The sequence below is a fragment of the Lycorma delicatula genome, chromosome 6 (assembly GCF_047948215.1).
Source record: "Lycorma delicatula isolate Av1 chromosome 6, ASM4794821v1, whole genome shotgun sequence".
In the NCBI taxonomy this organism is placed as follows: Eukaryota; Metazoa; Arthropoda; class Insecta; order Hemiptera; family Fulgoridae; genus Lycorma; species Lycorma delicatula.
In genome coordinates this window covers 4361169-4389077 of record NC_134460.1, presented here as the reverse complement: position 1 = coordinate 4389077, position 27909 = coordinate 4361169, and the positions used below count along the sequence as shown (strand labels likewise).

The following is a 27909-nucleotide window of genomic DNA, read 5'->3' as shown; positions in this document are numbered from 1 at the left end:
ATTTTAATATAATCATATTTAAGTCTTGTTACTTTATAGTTATTAATATTTATAAAAGTTATTTTGCAGCCATAAATAAATAATTACAACCTTAAAAAACCAATCCTACTTTTTAACAACCCTCAGAGGTATCCCTGGAACTGACATCAAGAATTCTGACTGTAAGTTGTATTCTTTAACAGCATTTCTAGTTTATTTTCCTGTTTAAATATTGGTACGACGTGCTCACATCATTCATTGAATCTAAGCAGATTTCGAAATTCTCATAAGAGCATTAATTTTTCTGTTATTAAATAACTTTTAATTGAGAATGCTATCAAAATAAACAAAAGAATAAGTTGATAAAAGCTCAATTATTATTAGTTCTAATCTTGGAGCTATTGTAATATTCCTCTCACGAGACAAGATTATGATTCAGAGGTAGTGTGATTCGTTCTTTATTGTGGTAAGTTGCCGTTTCCTCTCAGCAGGTTTCGCAACTTTTTTGTTGTGAAGTACACGCCTTACTATGGTTATGAATGGTTATTAATTAATTTTAACTCAACATTATTATAAATATGATTGAAAAGCATAGTTTCGGTGTGAACCCTATTACTTGCCATGCTTGGAATAAAGATAGAAGTCGTAAGTAATCAAATTATTTTGTCTTGTACTTTTAGGTTAGTAAACACCAAGTTGTAACTGTTAAAATATGTACCAAATAAAGTAACTCACTGAATTCCTTATTAAATTGAAATCTTTATTCATATTAACCCTAATTATGTTATCAGTGATTTAAGTTTTATATATTTTTTTAGAAGTGTTTGGTTATCTATTTTTTTAAATCCCTTTTAAAACTAATTTAATTTCACTTGCAAATTTCATCGTAGACTGTACAGTTTTAGGATTTGTATTAAATATTTTGATTTATCTATATACAATATGTATTAGCTTCATGTTCTGGTATTTTTCTGTTACTGGAATAGATACTAACCTACATGCAGACATTTAACTAAAGTAATCCATGAAATGTCTTGAATTAATTTGTGCTAGTACTCCATTTTTAATACATTTGAGAGTGATGACTCAAAAATGTTAATAGATAAATTGAAATGTGATTCATTTTTTGATTGCCTTTGCTTTGTCCCAAAAAACAAATTGCGACGCATAAGGTATCTATTATTATTCTTTTGTTTTGTTTCAGAGATAGCTCTAACACCAAACAATCATGAAGTACATGTTTATCAGAGAACTGGACAAGATTGGCAACTTGTCGCTATTTTAGATAAACATGATTTACGTGTGACTGGCATTGATTGGGCACCAAATACAAATAGAATTGTTACTTGCTCTGCCGTGAGTACCATTTTTTTTAAATTTAATTTTATTTTATTATTGGGTTTCATTAATAAAACAATTGGATGAGGCTTCTACATTTCTTTTCATAATGTAGTTATTTTTATAACTTATTCGTAAATCTGATTTGTACCTATCCACTAATCTATCATTTAAAGCACCAAAAGCACTTGCAGGGCTATATAAGCCCTGCAACACTTTATGTACACTTTAATTACCTTAAGGTAATTAATGTACTTTTAACTTCTTCTTGAGCCTTGATCTGTGCAAATTCATAATTTAAGGTTAGGTCTGTAATAATAAATTTTTCATTTGCATTTGTTTTTAGTTAGTGTAATGGTAATTTAAAGAATTATTTTATCCTAGTTTTTGTTCATGGCTTATTTGCATAATTTTGATAAAGATATGTGTGTTGTTTCAGGATCGAAATGCTTATGTTTGGAAAGAAGGAGAAGATGGAAAGTGGACACCAACTCTGGTATTATTAAGAATTAATAGAGCTGCAACATGTGTTAAATGGTCACCAAAAGGTATTTATTTGCTTAAAAAGTGAAAAAATATTTTATTATAAAAAAACTGAATTGTTTGTTTTAATAAAATATTTTATTGTTTTTGTTTTGTTTAGAGAACAAGTTTGCTGTTGGTTCTGGTGCTAGATTGATATCTATTTGTTACTTTGAAGGTGAGAATGATTGGTGGGTTTCTAAACATATTAAAAAGCCAATACGTTCAACAGTTACTACAATTGACTGGCATCCAAATAATATACTGCTTGTGGCAGGTTCAACTGATTTCAAAGTTAGAGTGTTTTCCGCATATGTAAAAGATATAGAAGACCCACCACCAGCCACTTCTTGGGGTTCTAAAGTAGTTTTGGGACAAATGCTTGCAGAGTTTCATAATTCACCTTGTGGAGGTAATTTTATGTTCTTACATTTATGTTTGCTGATTAGTTTCTTTCTGTTTTAGTCATTTATCTTATTAATTTCTGTCTGCAATTAATGAATTTGAATTAATGACATTGGATGATTGGGGCCTGAAGTGTTAACAACTGTTTGCAATTGTATTCAATGGATATGTTGCTTCATTAATGACCAGTTGTGTCTGTTGCCTTGAATTGAATAAAATTGAACTTCGTGGGAGATTATTCATGCTGTTTATTTAATAGGGGGTTAGTGCACGGGTAAACATTTCAAATGTAGACATAGCAGATATTACTAAAATTTCAATTTTGTAAATTGCACTTCCAATTTAAATTAAAATTAGTCAATCGGTCAAGTTTTAGTAAAACATGTTATGTCATTCATGTGGAATCTTGCACACATGGTAAAAAAAAGGATAAATTTAGAAAATGGGAAAAAGCTGAAATAATTAGCCATTCAAGAAGTCCTTTTGCTTTGTTCTTAGTCTTATGTCAGACATAAAAGATAACCTGAAAATTGGATCTTTGCAGATAGAGGTTTAATTATATAGTGTATATAGTACATTACAGTCTTGCTTTGAAAAACTATGTCGTTCGCTACTTAAAAAAAAGAAACTAATGTAATAAAATTTACTGTATATTTTTCTTCATTTATTTTATTTTTTTAATTCATGGTAACAAATAGCTATTTCTTATGAAATGATTTAGAACATTAATAGGGGCTGCAGAATAAATGACATAATAAATTCAAATATTTTCTCTGTTTAATTACTACTGCTTCCTAATGATGGAGTTTTATTTGTGTAAATTTACGGATAAAATCTTCATTGAAGTTCACTTAATATATTGGTAAAAGAAACATTCAGATTTGCTCAGTACGTAAGGGGAGTTTCTATTTTGTAGACAACAAAAATGGCTATTTTCAAAAAAAATATAAAAATGTAATAAACATAAATAAATCAGTTTTTGTATATGTAATTATATATTTATTGATTACAAAGTTTTTTAATCAATAAATTGATCTGACAGTGGAGAGGTTTTTTAATTAGTGGATAGCAAAAACAAAGGTTTTATGTAAGGAGCTGTGGCTAAAGTTGGGTTGTCACTGAATATGGTAGGCAATGGTAGGAGTGATTATTGAAGGAGTTGTCTGAAATAAAAAAAAATGAGCAATTTTATAATTGGTAAACAAACATCAGTGTGTAAAAAGGACTAGAATGAAATTAAAAAATTAATTGTTGGTTGATTTATGGCTACTTTCAAATATTGTTTTTTTTTTCAAATTTGTAGGTCTTTTTTTATTGTATAAAATTATCGTGTAAAGTTTACAAGTGTCGTAATCATGAATAACATTGATATTGAATCCAAAGCCTTGTTCTGCTTTTATATAAAAATTCATCTTGCTATCTTGCTTTCTTACACTTAAACAATGTTTTTAATAAATTAACAAACGCAAAGTTTATAATCCAATGCTGATGCATCTGATAACGTGTTTCAATGTCAATACACATTGACCTCAAAATCTTTATTAGTTTTTTTACCATAAACCAATAGTATAATATATTATTGGATAAATTATTTCTCTTATTTTTATAGATTTTCCATAAAATTGTGTTATTTTATTTTTTTGTCCATACTTCCTCGTTTTCTTTCCACATTAACAATTGTGATTTTAAATGCTCCATTTCCTTGAAAATGAACAAAGTCTCAAACCATTGTAATACCTCCCCTACTACGTTCTCATATATATTCTGTCCAATAGAAAAAGGTTTTGGAAAGGATAGGACAGCTGCTAACCTGTGCAATAGGGGACATAGACTTACTCCAGAATTTTACCTTCATCTACTACTTTGTTTCATTATAACTTTGCAGATATTACAGATTTTGACTTGAAAATTTACCAGGATATTTAAGTTATAAATGAACATTGGTACAGAAAGACATACACATTTGTAAACGTACTGATTTATAAATAAAAATAAAAAATAAAATTTTAGGAGACATGAAAAAATTGATTGATATTGTGTTAAATCATCTACTAGGAAAAAAATAAATATATATATATTTTCTTTTGAAAATTCAAATTATTCATTAACATATTGACCGGTGTGGTAATAAAATTTAATATTAAATGAAATTTAAACTAAAACACAGTAAATAGATAAGTTAAACTTACCATACTAATTCCAAGAATCAATTTTCGCACGATCCCACATCTTCAGTTGATGTTTACTTTTATAATTACGTTAAAATAAATTGTTTTTATAATTTGTGATTTTGAATTTGTTGAAAATGTTGTTGTTTTATAAATTTTAAATTATTGTTGATTAATACGCAAATTCTGCTGTCTAGTACTAGAATTATATATGAGGTTTGTCCCAAAAGTAAGTGTGCTGATTTTTTTGGATAAAGTAATAACAGGCAATGAATCATGGGTGTTCGAATACGATCCTGAGACTAAATGGCAAAGTTCGGAATGGCGCACAAAATTGTGCGCTTTCTTCTCATCCGAAGAAAGCGCACCTGAGCAGATCCAAGGTGAAAACATTGATTAGTTTTTTATAGACAGCTGTGGCATTGTGTACAAAGAATTTGTACCTCCAGAACAGACAGTTAATAGGGCCATTTACAAAGATGTCTGGGAAAGACTTCAAAAACAGTTCCAGTGAGTCTGAACCGGACATTGCACGTGATTGGGTGCTGCACCCAATCATGTGGAAGAAAACATTCCCATACTTCCACAGCCTCTGTGCAATTTCTTTTCTCTAAGTTGATATTGAAGTTGAAGGGTCATCATTTCAGGATGATGGAAAACATAAAAAAAACTGTAATCAATGAGCTTAAGGAAAATGACTTTGTGGATTCAGTACGTTGAAGATAATTTTATAGTCTATGAGCCTGTTATAAATAATGAACATCATTAATAATAATTTAAAAAAAAACTTAATCCATTTCATAATAATTTAAAATTAACCTCTGAAATGGATAAATACAGAAAAATAATTTTGTTAGATGTTAACATAGAAGTTAATAAAAGTAATAAACTTATAACGTCCATATATAGGGAACCAACAACAAGTAAAACAACTATTAACAAAAGATCGAATCATCCTTGGGCACACAAAATTAATATATTTACAAACATGTTAAATAGAGCGATACATTACACACAGAATAATAAAGAAAAATTAGATGCAGAAAATAGATATTATAAAAAGCATTCCAGTAAAAAATGGATATAAACCTCATTAATTGATAATATTTATAAAAAACAAAAATTTTAATTTGTAATGCAACAACATTGATACCTATAAATAATATACACGGTGATTACTATTTATATAAAGTATTTCTATACTAATAATATTGAAAATTTGATTAATGTTTATAATGATGAAAAATATAAATTGCCATACAGACCATACAACCGTATAATAAAACATTTGAAATTCTATATGGATGATAGTGTGATACTAATGATTTGGGTGGCGTTTATAAACTAACATACAATAATTATAACAAAATTTTTATTGGGAAAAATAATAGATCATTTAGGGCAAGGTTTACTGAACACTTTAGATCTTATAAAAACAGTAAATTAGGTTTCTCTAATCTTGTAAACCATTTAACAGTTAATAAACATTCAGTCACCGACTTGGATAAATATTTAAAAATAATTGAAATTATGAAAGAATGTGATAATAGCAATAAAAAATTAGACATTTTAGAAAAGTATTATATATACAGATATAAATAAGAGTTTAACTTGATTAATATATAGACAGAGTTTGATGATGATTTTCTTACCAAAACTGCCATAGATAGCAGCTCATGTGTATAAATTATTAAGTAAAATTTAAATAATGTTAGTATAGTACTGTATGTCTGGCTGGCCATAAGCAATATTTCAGTTTTAATTTTGTTTATTTTATAAAAATTTTAACTACATATAAATAATGTGACAATTTTTTTAATTTTTAAAATAAGAAAGTTTTTATTAACTGACAATGAGAGAAACCCTCGAAAGCGCTCTTAATATGAAAAAGAAGTTAGATAAGGTAAGAGACTTGGAAATTCTGTACTGAATTTGAATTGAACTCTGTACTGTTGGTGGAATGCTAGGTTATATATACTTTTTCTGTGGTATAGTTAGTATGGAGGAGAATATGGACAAACACCATATATTCGAGGTATGTTCAATAAGTAACAAGAATATTGAAGTTTCTCGGGTTATATTAGTTCGATTCTTGCAATTTTTTTGTTGTTTTATTCATAAACATGTCTGAAAAGTATCTGTACATGATTAGTCTGTTGTCAGCTGCCAAAAGGATAGCACGTGTTTTGGTATGATCAGTGTTTTTTTATTTCTATAAATAATGGATCAGAGAATTTGTATTAAATTTTGCTTTAAGAATGGAATAAAGTGTAATGTTAAATATTGCTTTTGTTGAGTCTGTTATGAGTAAGCAAGGGTTTACGAGTGATATAAGCATTTTCAAGAAGGTCGTGAAGACATTGAAGATGACGCGTGCTCCGAATGACCCAGCACATCAACTGATTAAAACATGAAAAAAGTGAAAGAAATGATTATGAATGATTGCCAGATCATAATCAAAGATGTTGTTGATGATGTTGGGATATCAATTGGCTCATGCTATGAAACTTTTTCAGATGTTTTGGGTATGAAATGTGTGACAGCAAAATTTGCTCCAAAATTGTTGAATTTCGAACAAAAACAGCAGTGAATGGAAGTTGCTCAGGAGTCGCTAAATGAAGTTAACGATGTAGAACTACTGAAACATGTCATAATGGGTGATGAAGCATGGGTTTACAGATATTATGTCGAAACTAAGGCTCAATTGTCTCAGGGGAGGCATTCTGGATCACTAAGACCAGAAAAAGCTTGACTGGTTGAATGTGAAGGTTATGCTTATTGTGTTCTTCAATTTTAATGGCATAGTGCATCATGAGTTCTTGTCACAAGGTTAAAAATCAATAAGGAGTATTACCTACAAGTTCAATACTGTTTGTGTGAAGCAATCTGAAAAAAAAATGCCTGGATTTGTGACAGAACAATTCATGGCTTTTGTACCACGATAATGTGCCTGCTTACACTTAATTGTTTGTTCGTCAATTTTTAGCCAAAAACAACACTAGCTGCCATATTCACCAGACATAGTCTCATGTGACTTTTTTCTATTGCCAAAAATAAAGAGAACCGTAAAGGGCTGTCATTTTACAAGCATAGATGAGATTAAAAGCAAATAGCTGAAAGAGCTAAACACTATTCCAAAGATTGAGATCCAGAAGTGTTTCGGGGATTGGAAAAATTGCTGGCATAAGTGTGTAATATCTAATGGGGACTATTTTGAAGGGGAAAACATTAATGTAGATGAATAAATAAAATTCTTTCCAAAAAACACAAATTCTCGTTGTTTTTGAATACACCTCTTATATACATGCCCATACAAACAGTAGTATCTGGATTCACTGTATTTACAATATTAAAAAAACGTTTTTGTATGAAAACTGAATTCTTCTCCTCTTTTGATATTGACCTAGCCTAAAGTAATAATTCACAAGAAAAGGCCGCCAAGGGGGCGGTAATAATATTGAGTATTAGTAGGTAATGTATGTATATATATATATGCCCATATAAACAATAGCATCTGGATTCACCTTATTTACAATATTAAAAAAATGTTTGTATGAAAATCAAATTCTTGTTCTTTTTTTGATATTGACCTAGATTAAAGCAATAATTCACAAGAGAAGGCCACCATTAATAATGTTGAGTATTAGAAGGTAATGGAGGTAATTGCTAATTTAGAGTTAAGAAAATGTGCTGAGCTCTGATGCCTAGCAGAGCAATAGATCTCAGATGTTCCTGATGTTGATTAAGATACAGGTTATAGAACACGGCATCAAAGATAATATAATTTGGTCGCGCTATAATGCAAGCTACATAGGAGAATATCATTTGGTTTTGTCCCAAAGAAATGGCTCACCACTGTCCACTGATAGAATTACTGGGGGCTTGAGCAAAACACACCTGTAGCAAGAGGGATAAATGAATGCTGAACTGCATTGAGCATCCTTAGTGCAGTAGCCCGTGCGGATGAATAAGCCACGCATCCATAGTCTAAGCTGGAACAAATCAGAGGACCGATTATTGGGAAACCCCTGATGATTGCAAGGAGATTCCTGTCCTCTCCTCCATGCCATGTTGTACGCCTTTTGAAAATCAAAAAAATACAGCAGCCAGGTATTGACAAAGTAAAAAAGGGTTCTGAATAACAGCTTCCAGGGCAACCACATGATCAATAGATGATCTACCTTGGTGGAAACCACTTTGTTCAGAAGCAATTAGAGCATTTCTTTCAAGGTACTACACTGGACAACAGTTTACTATTTGTTCCATACCTTGCACAGGGTAGTTCAAGGAGATGCGACTAACTTGACTTTAACTCTTTACCAGGTTTTGGTGTAGAAATTACCAGTGCTACTGATCAAGAGTCAGGAAATACCTGGTCAGGGAATATTCTATTATAGTTACACAAAAGATGTAATGTTGGGAGCTGCGATAACATGTCAAGCCTGTTATCATTTTCAGGGGAAGTGTCACAATAATTATTCAAGACATACTTTAGTTCATTAAAACAAAAGAGTATATTTAATTTGTTTTGTGAGTCTCCAATCACAAACAGGATATTTTCTACCTGCAATTTATATTTCATAAACTCAAGACAGTACGATGATATAAGTGAAACTGATTTAAATGACCTTCCAAACATGTTCGTGACATTAATTGGCATGGTAACGAGGATTCCGCTCCTTTCCAGTCCAATCAGCTGTGGTGATTGTACCAATCCACATATGTCCTGAACCTTTCTCCAAACAACCGATGATAGAGTTGTCTGAGAAATGGTATGGACATAAGTCGTCTATGATTTCCATTTAGCACACCAAAACATTCGATGGCAAACAGCCCTCATGTTGCAGAAGACGCAGAGCAATTTGATCATAGGTCTTCGATTGAAATTACATAGTCCTGCATCAGTCCCTTAGTGCGTTCCTATAGTCCTCATCTCACCAACGAACAGAGCCACTTTGACTTACCGGATATTAAAGGGATAATTCATTTGCACTATTGAGTGTCAGTTGTGTAAACGTGGTGCATATCTGTAGCACTCAGAGTGTCATTCCATCTTCTGCAGTCAAAAATATAAATTACACATTAATTAAATTAAAATAAATTTCATCAGTATGTATATATTCATTCATTCATTGTGTTCTGCCAATGGGACAGATCTTGCCATCTTGCAATGGTTGCTTTCCACTTGTTCCTGTCTTGTGCAAATGTTTTTGTTGCTGTATATTTTCCTCTTTCCACAACCTTCAATCAACTGAAATCTTCTTCCCTTTCCTCTCTTTCCATTTACCAATCCTTCAACTGCATCTATTAGTAAGCACTTTCTTCTCATACAGTGTCCTAGCCAGTTCCTTTTCCTGCTTAAAATGGTATTTAACATATTCCTTTCCTCTTTTACTCTTCTCAGCACCTTCTCATTTGTTACTCTATCCTGCTAATAGATCTGTACCATTTTATGCCACACCCACATCTCGCTCAATTCGTATTTGGCCGGCCTTTCTTATAGTCCACGTTTCTGCACCATAAAGCGTAACACTCCAAATAAAACATCTTGCCAATCTCTTAAATCTAAATTCAATTTCCCATATTGCAAACTCCTTTTCCTACTAAATGCTGTCTTACCCATTGCTATTCTCCTTTTGATTTCTGTGGAACTGTTAAGATCTTCCATTATGAGACTCTACACTTTGTGAAGGTGTGGTTGACATTTACATGGGAAAGGCTTTTTGAAACGCATCCCATATCTTACATCCACCCCATACTATATCAATAAAATAAAACTCCTCCTTTCTACCATGGCATGATAATGAGTGGTATTTTATATTAAATTATTTGGTTATTATATCAGGTCTGCCAATTTAGACATTGTACTATCGCATTCAATTTGCTTATTTATAAGTCTGTATTTATTTCTATGTTTACTAGTATAATATTTTTTCAGCAAAATGTTACGATGGTGATCATATATACTCAAGTAAAACCAACAGATCCTTCATAAAAAGATTTCCAGAGCTTTTTAACAATTATAAAAATGGAATATCCAATTTTAAAATGTTACTGTACATCTTTACTCCTTCCTGGTTTTTGTCATAATATTACGATGGTCACAATGTTCATAAGAAGGGTTGTTGTAATATTATGATGCTCGTTTTTGTCATAATATTATGACATATGCTTTTAGTACTTTATTTAACCATTATTAGCGCTAGTATTCATTTTTAAACTAGTCTATGCTTCATAGGAATGAGGATACAAATACTTCTGTTTGTGTTTGTGTGATGTAACACGTGAAGATTTTTACTGTGGCGTTCATATTCAGTGTATGATTATTTTTGAATTTTATTGTTTGAATATTTTTATTAGTGTATGTGAGTTATTTTATTATTGGTATATGATGGCTTTCAGTTATATTTTACGTGTCTGATTTTAGTAAAATCTTTATTTAAAATTTTTTATTAGGGAACCTAAAATTTGTTCATAAAAAAATAACACTATAATTATGAATTACTAGTAGTGAATAATGAATTTCTAAATACTTATCCAATGGTTGTATTAACAATTTTCTAGTGACATTATTTACTCTGATTTTGATTATACTTGTATGAAAGATTTTATTGGCCAGATTCTTCACTAACATAATGCAGACCGGTAGTGTACCCAGAGAGTTCAAGGAATCAAAGGTAGTAGCCATTTTAAAACCAGGGAAACCGGCAAGCTTACCTAAGAGCTACAGGCATATAGCATTGCTATCAGTGACATATAAATTACTAGAAAGGCTTATCTGCGACAGAATCTGTCAGAGGATATTTGATGTTATATCAATTGAACAAGCAGGCTTTAGGCCTAAACAAAGTTGCACCGACCAAGTTCTCTCGCTCACAATGTACATTGAAGCAGGGTTCCAAAGAAATCTTAAAATCTCTTCTGCATTTGTTGATTTATCAGCCACGTATGACACTGTCTGAAGAGAAGGCATGATTTATAAGGTCCTCTGTGTAATCCCATGCAAACTAACAGCTCACCTCCTTAATAACATGTTGGATGACAGAATGTTCCAAGTTATCATGGGATTCGGTATAAGCTCACCTAGGAAACTCAAGAACGGTCTGCCACAAGGGTTGGTACTTGCAGCTCTCCTTTTCAGTTTCTACGTTCCAGACATGCCAGAGAGAAGATGTAAAAAGCATGGCTTATGCTGATGACTGGGTGCTAACAGCAAAATGTAGATCATTTGAAGAGTCAGAGGAGGTCCTGATGGTTGACCTGGAGAAACTGGGAAGGTACTTCTGGAGATGGTGCCTCCAACCAAATGCTAGTAAAACACAGAGGTGCCACACTTTCATCTGAGTAACAAGTTTGCTAATAGGGGATTAAAATTCTATTCCAGAATACTTGGCTCTTTCACAATAAGACGCCAAAATACTTAGGCATGATACTTGATAGAACGCTTTCATTTAAGGAGCACCTAATGAAAACTGCAGAGAAATTGAAAGCGAGAAATAACATTATACATAAGCTTTGTGGAACAACGTGCATCAGCTCTGAACCTCATCTTCTCGGCTGCTGAATATTGTGCGCCAGTGTGGCTTAACAGCCCTTATGTTCATAGAATTGATGCTCAGCTTAATAACACTATGAGAATGATTGCCGGGGTTATCAGGTCTACTCCTGTGGAATGGCTCCTGGTATTGAGCCACATACCATCCCTAAACCTGCATCATATGAACGCTCTTGTAAGAGAGTACAAGACGATTATGGACAATTGAAACCTACCAATACATGAGGACATTGAGGATGCCAATTGTGGTCGCCTTTCGATCTAGAAAGCCACCTATCAAAACAGCAATTGCTGCCACAGAGGAAGGATTTAACCTAACTGACGCTTGGCGTCAAGAATGGACGACAAAGCACAATAACCAAATCCCATGTATTACTCAAAAGCCGCTGGGTTTTGACTTGCCATGTAAGACATGGTCAATGCTAAATAGAATACGAACTCAGCATGGTAGGTGCGCCTATTTCCTGTATAAACGGGGTAAAACACCAACGCCTTTTAGTGAATGTGCTTAAAAACGAACTGTTAAACACATCACAGAAGTTTCCCCTAGGACAGCATATGAAGGGAATCCTGAAGATTTCCTGATGGCGACTCCAGAATCAGTTGCTTATATTAATTTGTTAAATGTTTATAATTTTTTACTGTAATTGGTATTGTGTTTTGGTGCCATAAGCTAAATAAATAAATAAATAATTGGTGGAAGATTGGATTAGTGTATGTGAGATTGGGTATTTCATGTATAAAAATTCTTACAATGACGTCTGCAGCAGCTGAGAATGATATTTATAGAGTGTTTGAGAATTTAGTCTGATAGTGAAGACAGTGATGATGATTTTCATTTACTTTAATCTAAGGAGGAGGTTGAAGACCCCAGTGTAATTGATGGTGATGTATGTGTACCTAATGCTAGCAATATTGAGCGGGTAAGTTACCCGGAGTCCAACTTCAGCTGTAAACCCATTAATTTCGCTGGACATACAGGTGTGAATGTTACAATTGAAGATCCAAATGATATGTATTCAGTATTTTGAAATTATTTATAACTGATGAACTGGTTGATGAAATTGTTCATCAAACTGATATGTATGCTGAAAATTTTCTGTCCAATGAACATCTAAAGCAGTTTTCAAGGTTTCATAGTAGGAAACCTATTAACAAAATGAAATGTTTCTTTTGATTGCTGTTTACATTATGCACAGGTTGATTTGGAAACCTGAAATTGAGAGGTATTTTACAAGTAGACCTGTTTTCTCTACACCTGGTTTTCCCAGTATCAAGTCCCATAATTGCCAAAAGTTGTTATCAAGGTTTTTACATTTTACTAATAATGAAAATATACCCACAAATAACAAAAAAACTGCATAAAATAAGACCTATTTTAGATTATGTGAACAGTAGATTTTGGACTCTTTATATTCCAGATAGAGAAGTTGCTATTGTTAAAAGCCTGTTAGTATGGAGAGGTAGATTGAATTTTGTACAGTTTATATAATAGGGCTTGATTTGGAATTAAAACTTAACATTTTATCTGAATTCAAGACAGAATGAATATATTATAAAATTATTGTTTTTGTTGGGAAGGAAACAGAAATAATTCAAAATTCAAATTATGGATACACAATTAATGTTGTACTTACTCTAATGAATAATCTCGTAGGTAACGGTTACTGTGTCTTTTCAGATAATTATTACTGTAGTCATGAATTAGCTTCTGTTTTGAAAAATCAGAATACTGATCTAGTAGGAACAACAAGAAAGAATAGAAGGGTGTCCCTAGAGTTCCTAAAGCAGAAACTACAAAAAATGTAATGATTGATCTACATGAAAAAAATGGAGAAAATGTTGTTGAAATGGTGTGACAAATGAGATGTTTTGTGTTTATCTGCTGAACATAAACTTGAACCTGTAGAAGTAATAAGAAAGGGGAAAATGTAATGATTCCTTCAGTTATAAATAATTATAATATACACGGGTGGGGTTGACAGAGTAGATCAAATGCTAAGCTCATACCCCCTAGAATGCAAATGTCAGAAGGTTTGGTATAAAAAAGAATTTAGGTATATACTAAGCATGTGCATATTTAATGCTCATGTTTTGGATAGGAAAAGTAGAGGCCGATATATTTCATTGCAATTTAGGGGGAGGCATTAGTTGAAGCGATTCTAAAAAATCATTACTTAGAAAAAAAAAGTAGGCATCACATGATGGTGATTCTCTTCGATTGAAAGTATACCACTCTCCCAAATGTATTCCAACAACTGGAAAAAAGGATAACGCGATACACGAAGGTGTATTGTTTGTTCCCAAAAAAAAAAAAAAAAAAAAAAAAAAATACGCTGTTGTTCAAGATTTCAGTGCACAGAGTGTGATGTAAGGCTTTGTGGAGCAACTTCTTTCAACATTTTTCACACTGTAAAAAACTCTTCATTTTGAATAAATAAAGATAAAAATTTAAGTTAGTGTAAGTAAGTGTAAGATTAAAATATTTGTTACTTTAAATAAAGAATGGTGATCTAAAAAGTGAAAATGACTAATTTTGTTGTAATATTGTGATAAAAAGATAGTTGGTTTATATTTTTAAAATAATTACAGTGTGTTTTTCATGCATTATGTTTATGTTTTTTTCCAATTATTTTGTCATAATAATTCAAAATATTAATATTTAAGTTAAAAAAAAATAGATTCAAAATGACATCAAAACATGTAAAAAAATAAAACCAGCAAGAGGTTAAAGAATAAACATAAAATTACTGATACTTATAATAATTTGGAAATATTAGAAAATAATAACAAAGAAATTGATATGTGGGAGAAATATTAGTAAATATAAAGATAAATGTAGTCTTATTAATAAGTTAATTGACTATAATAGTACAATGTTTAAATTGGAAGACCTGATATAATTAAATGATTCAATATAAAATACCATTCACAAACATGCCATGGTACATAATGTAGGTGTTTATTTATTAACATAATATATACATAAGATGAATTCATTTTAATTTAATTTTATTTAAATTATTTTGTAATTTATATTTTTGACTGTTGAAGTTGGAGTGACATTCCAGAAATGCTACAGTTAGGTAAGTGATGTTACCTTTTTATTCTGAGTGTAACTGGTAGTTGTAATATTATTTCTGTTTAAATTATACAGGTGTATTTATGTATATAATTTAAACAATTATAATAATATTTTATTATAATTGTTTAAATATATTTAATATTTTATTACATATATATATATATATTTTTTGTGTTACAAAGCAAAAACAAAAAAAAATTCTAGTGGTAGAATATTAAATTAATATGGATAGACTATTATAGCCTCAAATTTTATTGTCTTTAATGCAATTCATTAAGGTCAATAAAATTTGAGGCTTGCTAAATCTGATCCACTTGCCTCTTTCCAGCTATATCCTTGTTAAATAAAACCACTTCCTTCCTTCCTTCACTCTTTTCTCTATGAACAAGTTATACTTTTAATTTCCTTCTTGATTACTTCATTTTTAAGACTGTTCTCTCTAGCATTTTGTAATGTAGGTCTTTGAAATATAATTTTATTTGTCTTGATTGCACTTCCCGTTATCTTTCACGTATTTCTATGTCATAAAGGCTATTTGTTTCTCTTTTATCATATATATTTATAAAACATTAATTACTTATATTATGAATTTAGACATCACATTTATTTATTATCCACAAATCTATATCAACAATATTTAATTTAGTTATTATTTTTTGACAGGTGGTTGGATTCATAGTGTATCTTTTTCTGGTGATGGTAATAGAGTTTGTTGGGTGAGTCATGATGCTTCTATATGTGTTGCTGATGCAGAAAATAATAATGCAGTTTGTAAACTACGTACTGAATCTTTACCGTTTCTTAACTGTTTTTGGATCGGAAAGAATTCAATTGTTGTTGCTGTGAGTACGTTTGTTTCTATTTAAAAAAATATTTTTAGTTTTTCCTTATTATTCTAAATTTATGATAAAATATATTTATATTATTACAGGGTCATGGATGTTGTCCGATGTTATATTCTGTTGATGAAAATGGACAGTTGCAATTTGTTTGCAAACTAGATATTTCTCAGAAGAAAGAAGCTGGTGGCTTAAGGTAGTTAATTGATTTTTTATTATTTTAGTGTCTTTATGTGAATTAAATGCCAGGTAATGTATAATTAAATTGAATTATAACCGTTTTTGTTTTTTCTTAATTATTTTTCTTGTCTTGTCATTTGACTGTTTTGAAGCAGCTTTCCAAGATTCCCTTTCAAGTGCCAATCGTTTCATTTCGGTATACCCCCTACATCCTACATCCCTAACAATTTGTTATACATATTCCAAATGTGTGCCTGCCTGCACAATTTTTCTCATCTACCTGTCCCTCCAATATCAAAGCGACTATTGTAGGATGCCTTAATATGTGACTTATAAGTCTGTCTCTTTTTTAACTATATTTTTTCAAATGCTTCTTTCTTCATCAATTTGTCGCAACACCTGTTCATTTGTCACCTTATCCACCCATCTGATTTTTAACATTCTACTATAGCACTGCATTTCAAAAGCTTCTGATCTTTTCGTCTCAGGTACTCTGATCATCCAAGTTTCACTTTCACATAAAGCGATGCTCCAAACATATACTTTCAAAAATGTTTCCCTGATGTTTAAAATAATTTTTGATGCAAACAAATTATTTTTCTCATTGTAAGCTCGTTTTGCCTGTGCTATTTGGCATTTTATAATATTCCTGCTTCGTCCATCTTTAGTAATTCTACTTCCCAAATAGCAAAATTCTTCTACCTCTATAATCTTTTCTCTTCCGATTTTTATATTCAGTGATCCATCTACATTATTTCTACAACATTTCATTACTTTTATTTTTTTCTTGTTTATTTTCATGTGGTAGTTCTTGCGTAGGACTTCATCCATGCCATTCATGATTTCTTCTAAATCTTTTTTACTCTCAGTTAGAATTACTATATCATCAGCAAATTATAGCATTTTTATCTTTTTACGTTACGCTGTTACTCTGGATCTAAATCGTTCTTTAACATTATTAACTACTAGTTCTGTCTAAAGATTAAAACGCAAAGTGATAGGGAAAATCCTTGTTGGACTCCCTTTTTTATTACGGCCTCTTTGTTATGTTCTTCGATTATTACTGTTACAGTTTGGTTCCTGTACATATTAGCAATTGTTCTTCTATCTCTATATTTGAACTCTAAATTTTTTAAAATGTTAAACATTTTATTGCAATCTACGTTATCAAATGTCACCTATATAGAAAATTTCAAAAGTCAGTTGTCAGCAGGAAAATTGATGTTAACAATTTTTTTTTTGACCGCAGGCTTAATGCTGGAACATTATCATGAAAGGGGCCCAGTAAAAAATTCTCAGAAAAGATGCTCAGAAATGCTTTTTGAGAAGCTGAAGTCTGATATTCATAGTAAACATCAAGGAAAACCTGCTGAAAGGCATTGTTTGTTTGCTTGACAATGCCCATCTGTATACTGTCAGAATTGAAACTCTTCGAAAATATAGTTTTTTTTACACTGTCATCTTTTTGAGTCTCTCAAAGAGATATTGACTGACTGTCAATTCACTTCTGACCAAGAAATGAAGAAAGTGGTCATATGTAGCTAGTTGCTCATTAAAAAACATTATTTTCTGAGGGCTTAAAGAAGCTTTAGGAATGATGGAAGAATTGCACTGAAATGCAAGGGAACTATGTTGAAAAATGATTTTATAAGTTTCAGTTTAATAAATGTTATTGCTGCATTGCAAGTAATTTATTGACTTATAAATTTGTCCTAGTTTTTTTTTTGGGGGGGGGGGATCCCGGAGATCTGAAAGTGTTCCCTGAAATGCAAGTAACCAGTTATTCAAAATTTGGCCTTGCATGATATTGCTCTTTATTGTAATTATTTTTTTCTGTAATCAACTTGGAAAGCAAAAATATTAGAGAAAACTAAAAAAAATTAAAAACGAACAAATAAAAAAATTCTTGCATTAACATTTAACATTGCATGTTTGTGATTCTAACAATGTCTTGATGACCTCCTCGTAATTAGTCACTGTTTGAAGGACTATTTTACCTCCAAATTATTTTATTCGAGGATGCCATGATATTATATATGAGACATTTTTTTTTTTTACATTCCTGTTAAGAAAGGGAACTGAGAATATCTCTCTAACTATTGGTATTACATTCATTAGTACTACCCAGCCATTTTATAACTGATGATCATTAGTATTGGTGGAGGTTCAAACCAGCTATTTGACTGTTAAGTTACTTTAGATGAATATAAATTTAAGTTGGTAATGATGAATTGTTTTAAACCATGTCTTCTTTATTACAGGTATTCATTCCTTTTATGTACTTAATTTCATTAATTATAAATTTGTCATTTATTTATTGATACATAATTTACTTTTTTACATGTTATTTTACAGTGCAATGAAAAAGTTTCAGAGTTTAGATAGACAGGCTCGGATTGAAAATAATGATACAGAATTGGAAACTATTCATCAAAATGCAATAACATGTCTTTGTTTGTATGAAGGTACTAAAGGCAATACAAAAAAGTTTTCATCTAGTGGAGCTGATGGACAATTAGTTCTGTGGGACTTACAGGTAATTTGAAATATTTAAATAAAAAATTACTCAAGAATTTTGGAAATCTGTTTTTTTTTTATCAAATTAAAGGAAGTAATGAAAGGATCCTGTTTTGTTTGTTAATGAATTCTATGTAGCATCCAGTCCTGATTTTTTTTTTTCTTTATTTGGTTTGACTTAATTGGTTAAAACTGGCTAGGAGTATGAAAAAATGATTGTAATATGATAAATTGTTTAAACTCGTGCGTAGAATGAAGAGTAATTCCTATTAATTATTTATGTTTTAATTTAAATTAAGATTTACCTATAATGTGCTGTAAGTTTTTGTTAGCAGCATTTTTAGATAATATTAAGCTACAAACCAAAGTAGCAATATGATGCAAAATATTTATAGACGCTTAAGCCTAGAGTATTTAAAATATTGTAGTTTCTAAAATATTTTATTGTTTTGAGATTTACCGGTTTTATATTTTTCCTGTTGAAATATTACAGCAAGCTGTGCGTACATAGTTCTTTTGTTAATCAACTTTTATTTTGGAAGCAATATATTAATTTGGCTAATGGTAGCATTGATATCTAAATGAATTTACTAATCATTTGGAAAGTTCTCAGCCTGACACAGAAATTGCACAAGTATGATTAAATGATGTTTGTCAAGTATGATCCTTTAAATGGCATGCTGTGAAATTTCAAATAAGTGCGTTAGTTACTTTTTGGTGACAGTTGAGTAAAGCAAACAGGTTTTGATAATTTTCTAAAAAACAATAAAATACATATTTAAACTTAAAAAAGTTGACATCAGAAATGCCTTCAACAGTCTGTTATTGTTATCGATCTTTGAGTCACTTGCAGATAAGATGGTCAACGTCTATTTGAGGTGGGTCCTTCAGTTCTATCTCTGCCATAGGGCAATCATTGCATCAAGTGTTAATGGCAGAGCTATCAGGATTATTACGATCGATCAGGATCTGCTGCAGGCATCTGTGCTGTCACCCCTATTGTGGAATGTTGTCTACGATTGGTTCCTGAGGGTGTTGCCCTGGTCGCCTTTGTTGATGACTTTGTTCTGGTTGTAGTGGGTAGGACTGAGCATATGATGGACAGGGGCAATGAAGCCATAGATGTATTGAAACACTGGCTGCTCGAAAGGACTAGAAGTTAATAAATAATACTTTTATTTATAGTCGCATCAACAATTAAAGTCATAGCGACTTGTCATTGTAACATAACTGTACCTGTAAATTTATAGCCTTGAACAAACTTAGGTCAACTTCTCCAAGACATGTGGTTAGTTGAAACCCAACCACCAAAGAACACCACCAGTATGCACGATCTAGTATTCAAAGGACTGGAACTGGCTTCCAGAGAAGACTAAATGTTGGTCATGGCCAGAAGGCGGTGATCGGGGCACATTGCCTTTCAAGTACGTCTCTAAAGTTCCTTTTACTTCAGTGAAGTACCTTGGAGTATGGTTGGAAAGGAGGCGTTCCTTTAAGAGACATATGATCGAAACCATGGTTAAAGGAGGGAAGACAGTAGCTGCACTGAGCAGGCTTCTCAGCAACGTGAGTGGGCCAAAATCCTCAAAACAGCACGTGAACTTGATCCTGGTGTATGGAGCACCTGCCTAGTTAAGAGCTTAGAACACACAGCGTAAAAGACTGACCCTCAAGCAATCTGTTCAGGGTACAGAACTATCTCCTTTTAAGTTATGTTTGTTATCGCAAGTATTCTGCCAATACACGCTTGCTTGCATGGTTCAGAAACAACTGTTACCAGGGAGGAAGGATATAGCTTCATCTTATGATGTTCTTCTAGGTAGGTGTCAATCCAGATGGGATGAATCTGATAAAGGAAGATTGACATACAGGTTAATTAAAGTGCTGGTAACAGTGGTGCTGCGGAGTAGTTGGGGATTTGGAGAGTTAGACTGTTTCCTTAATCAATTGCTGTTTGGTCATGGCTGCTCAGGTCATATCTATTCACCAGGAAATGCTGGGAAGATGACTTGTGCCCCAATTATGGAATGATGTCGAACATCAATCTTCATGTGGAATTGGTGGACGAATTCAAGGGTGTGGTTTGTGGCGGTAATGGGCTCACTAGACATGAGCAGAATAATCAGTGTCATGCTTGCTAGTGTCGAGAAGAAGAATGTGGTCTCTGAGATGGTGAAAAGCATCATTTTGGGGAAGGGGGCTCGAAAATAGGATGGGGTGCCAGTCTGAGGTGGTGTGGGGGGCATCCATATGTGTCAGTTGGATTAAATTAGGCCAGAATAGGCTAGTTTCAAGACCTCCAACTTTTCATCCAGAGGTCCTGGGTTCATATTCATGTCAGGCATGGCATTTTGACACACCCTACAGAACATTCATCTCATCCTCTGAAGCAATACCTGACTGTGGTCCTGTAGGTTAAAAAAGATTAGGTTAGGTTAGACAGGCTGAGTTATGCTTGGATGTGGATGTACATGTTCTGTCAATTCCAGTGGGACTTTGCTGAGTTCCACACTCTTTTTCTGACAGGTGATCTTGCGATTCCCACTGGAGACTGTGTTATGTTAGTGGCGGATCCAGTCTTCATGTGTTGTAGAGGGGAAGGGGTTTTAGTCAGTGAGAGTTCGACACTACCGTCTTTTCAAGCAGATGGTGTCTGTTAAAGATTTCCCCTCCTTTGGCATAAAAAAAACTTGATAAAGTACTTTGTTTTAAAAGGTTTTATCCCGACAATCATACAAAAAGTGTTAGATTCCTCCCCTTTGTTTTCAATATTAAAAAAGTGGGTTGCTGAATTTAAACGTAACGTGGTCATACATCCATTCAAGATGATGAATGCTAGGGATGGCCAAAAACTGATACAACTTATGAAAACAGCTATGCCACAAAATTTCACAATGTCATATTATAGAGTGTGAAAGGAAAAAGAGCAAGTAATTAATGTCCAGGACATAAAAAAATAATTTTGCAGAAATAGACTTATAAAAGAAGCAACAGTTTTGTAGAAATAGACTTATGAAAGAAGTAGAGTTATGTTTATGAGTACTTTCGCAAAAAGTAATTAAAAACTAATAAAGATTTCCAGGTCACTATATGGGTATCATATTGTACACTTCATGTTTGTTTTTAATGTATTGAAAACATTACTGAAGTATAAGAGAAATGTGACATGCCAGAAGTGAATTTTTATACAAAATCAGAACAAGGCTTTGGATTCAGGATTAGAATTATTTGTAATAGTGACATTTATGAATTTTATACATGTTTTTCTCAAAACCACTTTTTCTGAACTGGTGAAAGTTCTCAGCGCCTACCAAGTTATCTGATTGGCAAGCTTCTGGGCTTAAAATGTTCAGGAATATTGTTGACATATCATAAACCATAATAATAGAAAAATGGTAAAAATCCTTTTTTTTACACAATAAAAAAAGACAAAACATTTGTTTAAAAATAATATGTCTAAGTAACTGTAACACTTACAAAGTATTTTTTTTAATTTCACTCTAGCCTACCTTATGTGTTGATGTTTACTGATTATAAAACTGCTCGATTATTTAATTTCAGATAATTCCTTCAATAATTATCACCTTTACCATTCAATGATACCCTGACTTTGACTGGATATCTTTGCATAAAAAACTTCATTAGTTTTTTAACTCAATGAATATGTATACTTTTGATTCCAGATAATTGGCCCGCTAGTTAATTGGTGCAGCCGGTTTTTTGGGACAGTTCTTTAAAGAACAAAAACAAAATAAGATTTTACACTAAGTACTTTAATTTATTTAGTCCACAATGCTGCTTATTCAAACCAACCTCCAATGTATATTTTTATTAAAAACGAATACAGGCCAGCGGTGAACAACAAACTGTGGTTTGAGAACTGTGGTTCTGAGAATTATGTGGCTAGATAATGGTGCAGGATAGAATTAGTAAACATTCCAACAAATAAACTGCAGTAATGATGCTTCAATCTATTAATCATAACAAATAACAAACATAATCAATCAAATGTTAATCATAACAACAAACATTATTATCATAACAAACACATAATAAAGAAGGAGTTTGTTGTTGCACATGACATCACCTGTGATGTGATAGATGTTTAACAAATCCATTGAAAATTATGGTTTCTACACATTTCAGTGAGTCATACCCACTGAATAGCTTTGTAATTTGTGGTTTGTTGTCTTTTGTATCTGTACATTGAATGTTTGTATTTCCAGTTCCTCTAGTTTTTTTATTTCACGAGTGTGAAAAACTTAATTTCACCAATAAAGGGTGTAACACACTATTTTTTACTGTCTGGTTGTTTTGTTATCTGCTGTCATAGCTTTTGATTTTTCTATTTCCATTTGTTTTACATATTTTTTTAACATTTTTATGCATAGGCCTGTATCAATGTCTTTAAACTATCAAATTTTCTTGTTAATCTACTTGTTTTAAAATTATGAGTTAAAATGGGACGTAACGATATGACATTGGGTAATAAATAAAGCTTCTTGACAAAATAAAAATGTATCCGCCTAACTTAAGACAGCATGATCTATTGGAACTAGCCAGTATATCGAAAAGTACAATAACTCATATCGTGCTCTAAGAAAATAAAATGCTCCAAGAATGGGCTTTCAAGGATCATGGAACATCTCTTAAAAGAAAACATGATGGAAAGGACCCACTTATTGAGGAAGTTCTGAATGAATGATTTGCCACTGTAACTTTGCAAGATGTTAGTGTCAGTGGTCCAATGCTTACAGACAAGACAAAAGATTTTACCAAAAGGTTTTATAATAATGAATTTAAAGCAACGGATGGCTAGTTATCTTCTTGCAAAACGAGAAATCAGATAAAATATGAGGAGGCTTATGATGAAGAATTGAATGCTGATACAGAAAATGCTGCTTTATGGAAATCTATCAAACTACCTAAAATTCTCCAGAATTTTTCTGCCAGTGAAATTTATAATGGTGACGAAACAGGACTGTATTATCGTGCTACACCTTGTGCTACAAACATCAAATGTTGTCTGGATCCAAAAAATCGATGGATTGTGTTAACGTGCTTTGTTATGCTAATGTATTGGGAAATGACAAATGAAAACTCATTGTAATCAGGAAGGCTGCCAAGCCTCGTTTTAAATGGTCTAGAATGGACAGTTTACCGGTACATTACGTATGTAATAAAAATGCTTGGATGACGAGCACAATTTTTTCAAGATGGCTTAGTAATTGGGATGTCGAGTAGCAGAAAAAAATTAAGAAAATCATACTACTGATTGACAATTGTGTTGCTCATCCGCTTCCAAATTGTTTAAAAAACATTTCTATTGATTTTCTATCGCCCAATATAATCAGTCTCATCCAACCATTTGACATGGGAATTATAAAAAATATGAAGTCTATTTACCAATGTAAGTCAGTGAACCACATTCTTCTAGAAATAGAAGAAAATTTACTGAATTTAGGCCTTGCAGCTAGAGAAGTAAGTACAAGAATCAACATGTTGCAAACAATTCATTTCGTAGCTGACAGCTGGAGAGAAGTAAGTAAAATCACAATAAAAAATTGTTTTGCCTATTGCGGTTTTTCTAACCCAGAAGAAAAGGGAGAAAATATGCAGGAACACGATGATAACATGTTACTGCAGTTAACTGGAAGTTAACAATTATCAAGAATTTGTGCAGATTGACAAAAATATTGAATGTGTACAAAATGAAGAATGTGACATCGCTGTTGTAGAAAACTCCAGCCCACATGGAGTACACAACGAATGAAACCAGTGACAATGAAGATGAAGAAGAAATACAATACGTTACGATTCAAGTACAAAAAAATCTATTGTTGAACATCAATGGTTTTTTATGCTGAAACAAAGTGAAGGCAACTTTTCAACGCAGTTGGAGTTGAAAATCTGTGCAAATTTCATTGACTGTTTGTCATAAAAAACTAAAACGGCAGTGCAATTTGAATGGATTTTTTCAAAGAAAATAATCAGGTTAAGACTTTTATGTTGTGTATGCATGGCTGTCTATTCTATTTAAACATTTAACAGAAAAAATGTTTAATTTTCTTTTGAGATCTGAAGGGACTATCATCTGTCTGAAGGGAGTCATTTTCTTTCAGTTAGTTTCTTTACTACATGCAGTTTTTTTTTTTTGTACTGTACAGTAGGCTACATGAACAGGTATTTTGAACTATATTAACCGATTTAGAATTTGGTTTTCACATTAAATCTTTGCAACTGCAGTATATCATACCTTTTATTTATATCATTAGAACTTGCACGTAGAATGTGTAATGCAATACAGTTTCTATGTGCTGCAATTTACAAATTTGTTTATTAGGGCAGCCAGCCGTTTAATTGGTCCAAAATGCTCCAGTCCTGTTTGGTCCCAATAAACTGGAATTGACTGTAGTTATGTACAAAGTTTTATTTATCTATATTTATTAGTTTTTAATTATGTTTTTGAAAATTCCTGCTTTTGAAGCTTACAAGATTGAAACATTAAGGATAATTTGGTTACATTATTATAGAAACATTTTTTTATACAAAAGAATGCAAGTACATTAGGATAAAAATATGTACTCAATTTTAAATTGGGATGGACAATCTTTTAAATTAATTACTCTTTCCTTCGGCTATTTTATTCGTCAGTAGCTTATCTGAATAATTTTGAATGATTTCTGTATAGTTGTTAGAAAGTAATCCTAATTGCAGAAAAACATGAATGTAAAATGTTAACGATTCAATTTTTTCACAGAATTATTACTGCCTGATGAATAAATTCAAAATCAGTATTATTTGTAAAATTTAAGGTAAACTTGTAGTTTATAATAAGTTATACTTATTGTCACTGTTAAATTTTTTTTTGTTGCAGTCGTTAGAAGGTGCAATTCAAGGATTAAAGATTGTTTAACGAAAAAGATGATTATTAATAATTATACTGTCTTGTATTTTTTTTATACATAAAAAAACAATTATAACCATTATTTAAATTATATTATTTATTGAGAAACTACTTAAAAATATTACTATAATAATTGAAGATATAAATGGATGAAATTGTTATGAAACAACAAATTTTTATTTTTTTTCTGTATGACAATTAAATCGGTCTTCTTATTTGAAGAGTCAAATGAAGGTTTAAGTGTTTATTATTTTATTTAATCACTTAACAGAATAGTTGTATAACGTAGTTTATGTACCTCTTTTCTATGTTTTGATGTTAAATTGTGGTTCTGAATAGAGTAGTTTACGCACAACTCTCCAGAATAACTTGCTTTCCAGTATTTAAAAATTAAAATTTCAGAAGGAATAAAGGCCTAACAGGCCTTAACCTATTAACCTAGTCATTAGTTTGGGTTTTTGTGCATTATTAGGTTGTGTTTTGTATATTGCATCAGTGTCTGGGGGGTCCGGAATATTTTAATTTTCATTTAAGATATAATTGAAAGTAACATTATTTTCAGATTTCATAAAGTAAATCTGAAAGATAACTTTTAAAAGGCAACGAACAGTTATATGGTTATAGATCTTATTATTCCATTTTGTAAGTCTACACATCCTTTTGATTAGTCGCTTAGTGGCATCAGTTTTAGGCTACCTATTTATTTTGCAGTTATACCTAGTTTTAGATACAGTTGTATCTTGTGTGAATAAAAACAATAATTAAAGATTTCTGCGCATTATTCTTATTTTTCAAGATTTTTTCTTGTGTTAAAAGTATATTTCTTCAATAGACGATGACTAACTTTTAGTGTAGTCTATTTACAAGTAATATTTTTAAATTCAGAGAAATTAAAAATCTGATATATTTTTTGTGAATTGAATTAGATAAAAAAATTTAAATTATATAAATGAATACAACAAAATAACTTTTTTAGTCTCATCTTTATTCAATTTTAGTATCAACAAAGAAACATAACCTCAGTTTCTTCTGTATTGCAAATTGTTGCCATAAAAACAGTAATAAAAATGAGCAATATTTACTTGGAATCAAAGATTACAGGTCAGGTTGTAAATTATCAGGATGTACAGTGAACTTTATTTCTAAGATCATTTGATCACTGAGAAGTACTATGGTGTTTTTTAAATGTATTAATTTTTTTTTAAATTAAGTACTTATCTAGATTTTTTTACCCAAAATTGTCAAATGAGCTAATATATTAAAAAATTAGCTATCCTTTTTTCTTTTTTAAGTACATCATAACATCTTTATCCATACTCACTATCCCTTCAATTATAATAATGATATTAGGTCATACAATATTGTGTTTATTGTTACTTTTATATTATAATTATTTTAATTTTAATGTTATTGGTTTTGCTTTAAAAAAGATTATTATTTCTTTTTTTATTGTATGTTTTCTAATTATTTGATCATTTTATTTGTAACATTCAATAATTAATTAATAGGTTTTATTTATATCGAGAGGTAAGTGTGGATTGTCACTCACAAAATAATAATCTAATGTAAAAATAATTAATTTTTTTTTCTAATAAGTAATAATAAATTATAAAGGAGTATCTATTTTAAAAGTATGTAAATATAATTTTATAGTTTATTCATATTTTTGTTGTATTTGTGAGTTTAATTTACTTTTTTCTTCATAAAATAGTTAACAAAGATTTACGTGCTTGTTGTTTTGCTTTAAGATTTTATGTCTTCCTGTATTATTGTATTGTTATATATTTTTTTTTATTATTGTATGCTTTGAAAATAGTAGGAATATAATAATTTTAATAATATTGTATTTTAATATTCCAGTTAATTCTATTTCATATAAATATATTTTAATGATAATTTATTCCTTCTGTTTTTGTTAAGTATAACCAGTAATATTTTGACATATTTTTGTTCTATTAGATGATTCGTGAAAATTTTCTCTAGTTCTTCTATAAAATTTACCAGTAAATTCATAAAATTTAATTCTATTTAAATAAAGTATGAAATTTTAAAACTAGTGAAGCTTTATTTCTGTTATTCCTATGAACTTAAAATAATACTAAAATAATAAATATAAATATTAAAATAATACTAAGAAAGGTTGATGTTAAGTAAACCAACTTAAGTAATACTTAAGTAATACCAACAATTTACTAATGACAAAAGTCATTCAATAACTAAAGAGACAGATGACTATTGAGAAATTATTATTTAATCCCCGGCTACATTTAGATCCTTGTCTCATCTTTCTCTGTGTGAGCTTTCTTATTCCACTAGTAAATTATTGTTCACTTTGGTGTTCAAGCCATTCTTTCACCTCATTCTTGACTTGCTCATTGTTGCCAAACTTAGTACTTTTAAGAACTTTGATAGGA

General features: G+C 31.1%; 1 protein-coding gene across 1 annotated transcript; it reads left to right on the top strand.

The window, feature by feature from the left end:
* The first annotated feature begins 337 nt into the window (after nt 1-337).
* Arpc1 (Actin-related protein 2/3 complex, subunit 1A) lies at nt 338-27534 on the top strand. Its single transcript, XM_075368500.1, has 8 exons — nt 338-624; nt 1184-1335; nt 1757-1865; nt 1961-2251; nt 15716-15894; nt 15984-16087; nt 18427-18607; nt 25466-27534. Exons 1-8 carry the CDS (start codon nt 558-560, stop codon nt 25502-25504), a joined length of 1122 nt encoding a protein of 373 aa, XP_075224615.1. The 5' UTR covers nt 338-557; the 3' UTR covers nt 25505-27534.
* Nucleotides 27535-27909: the final 375 nt, after the last annotated feature.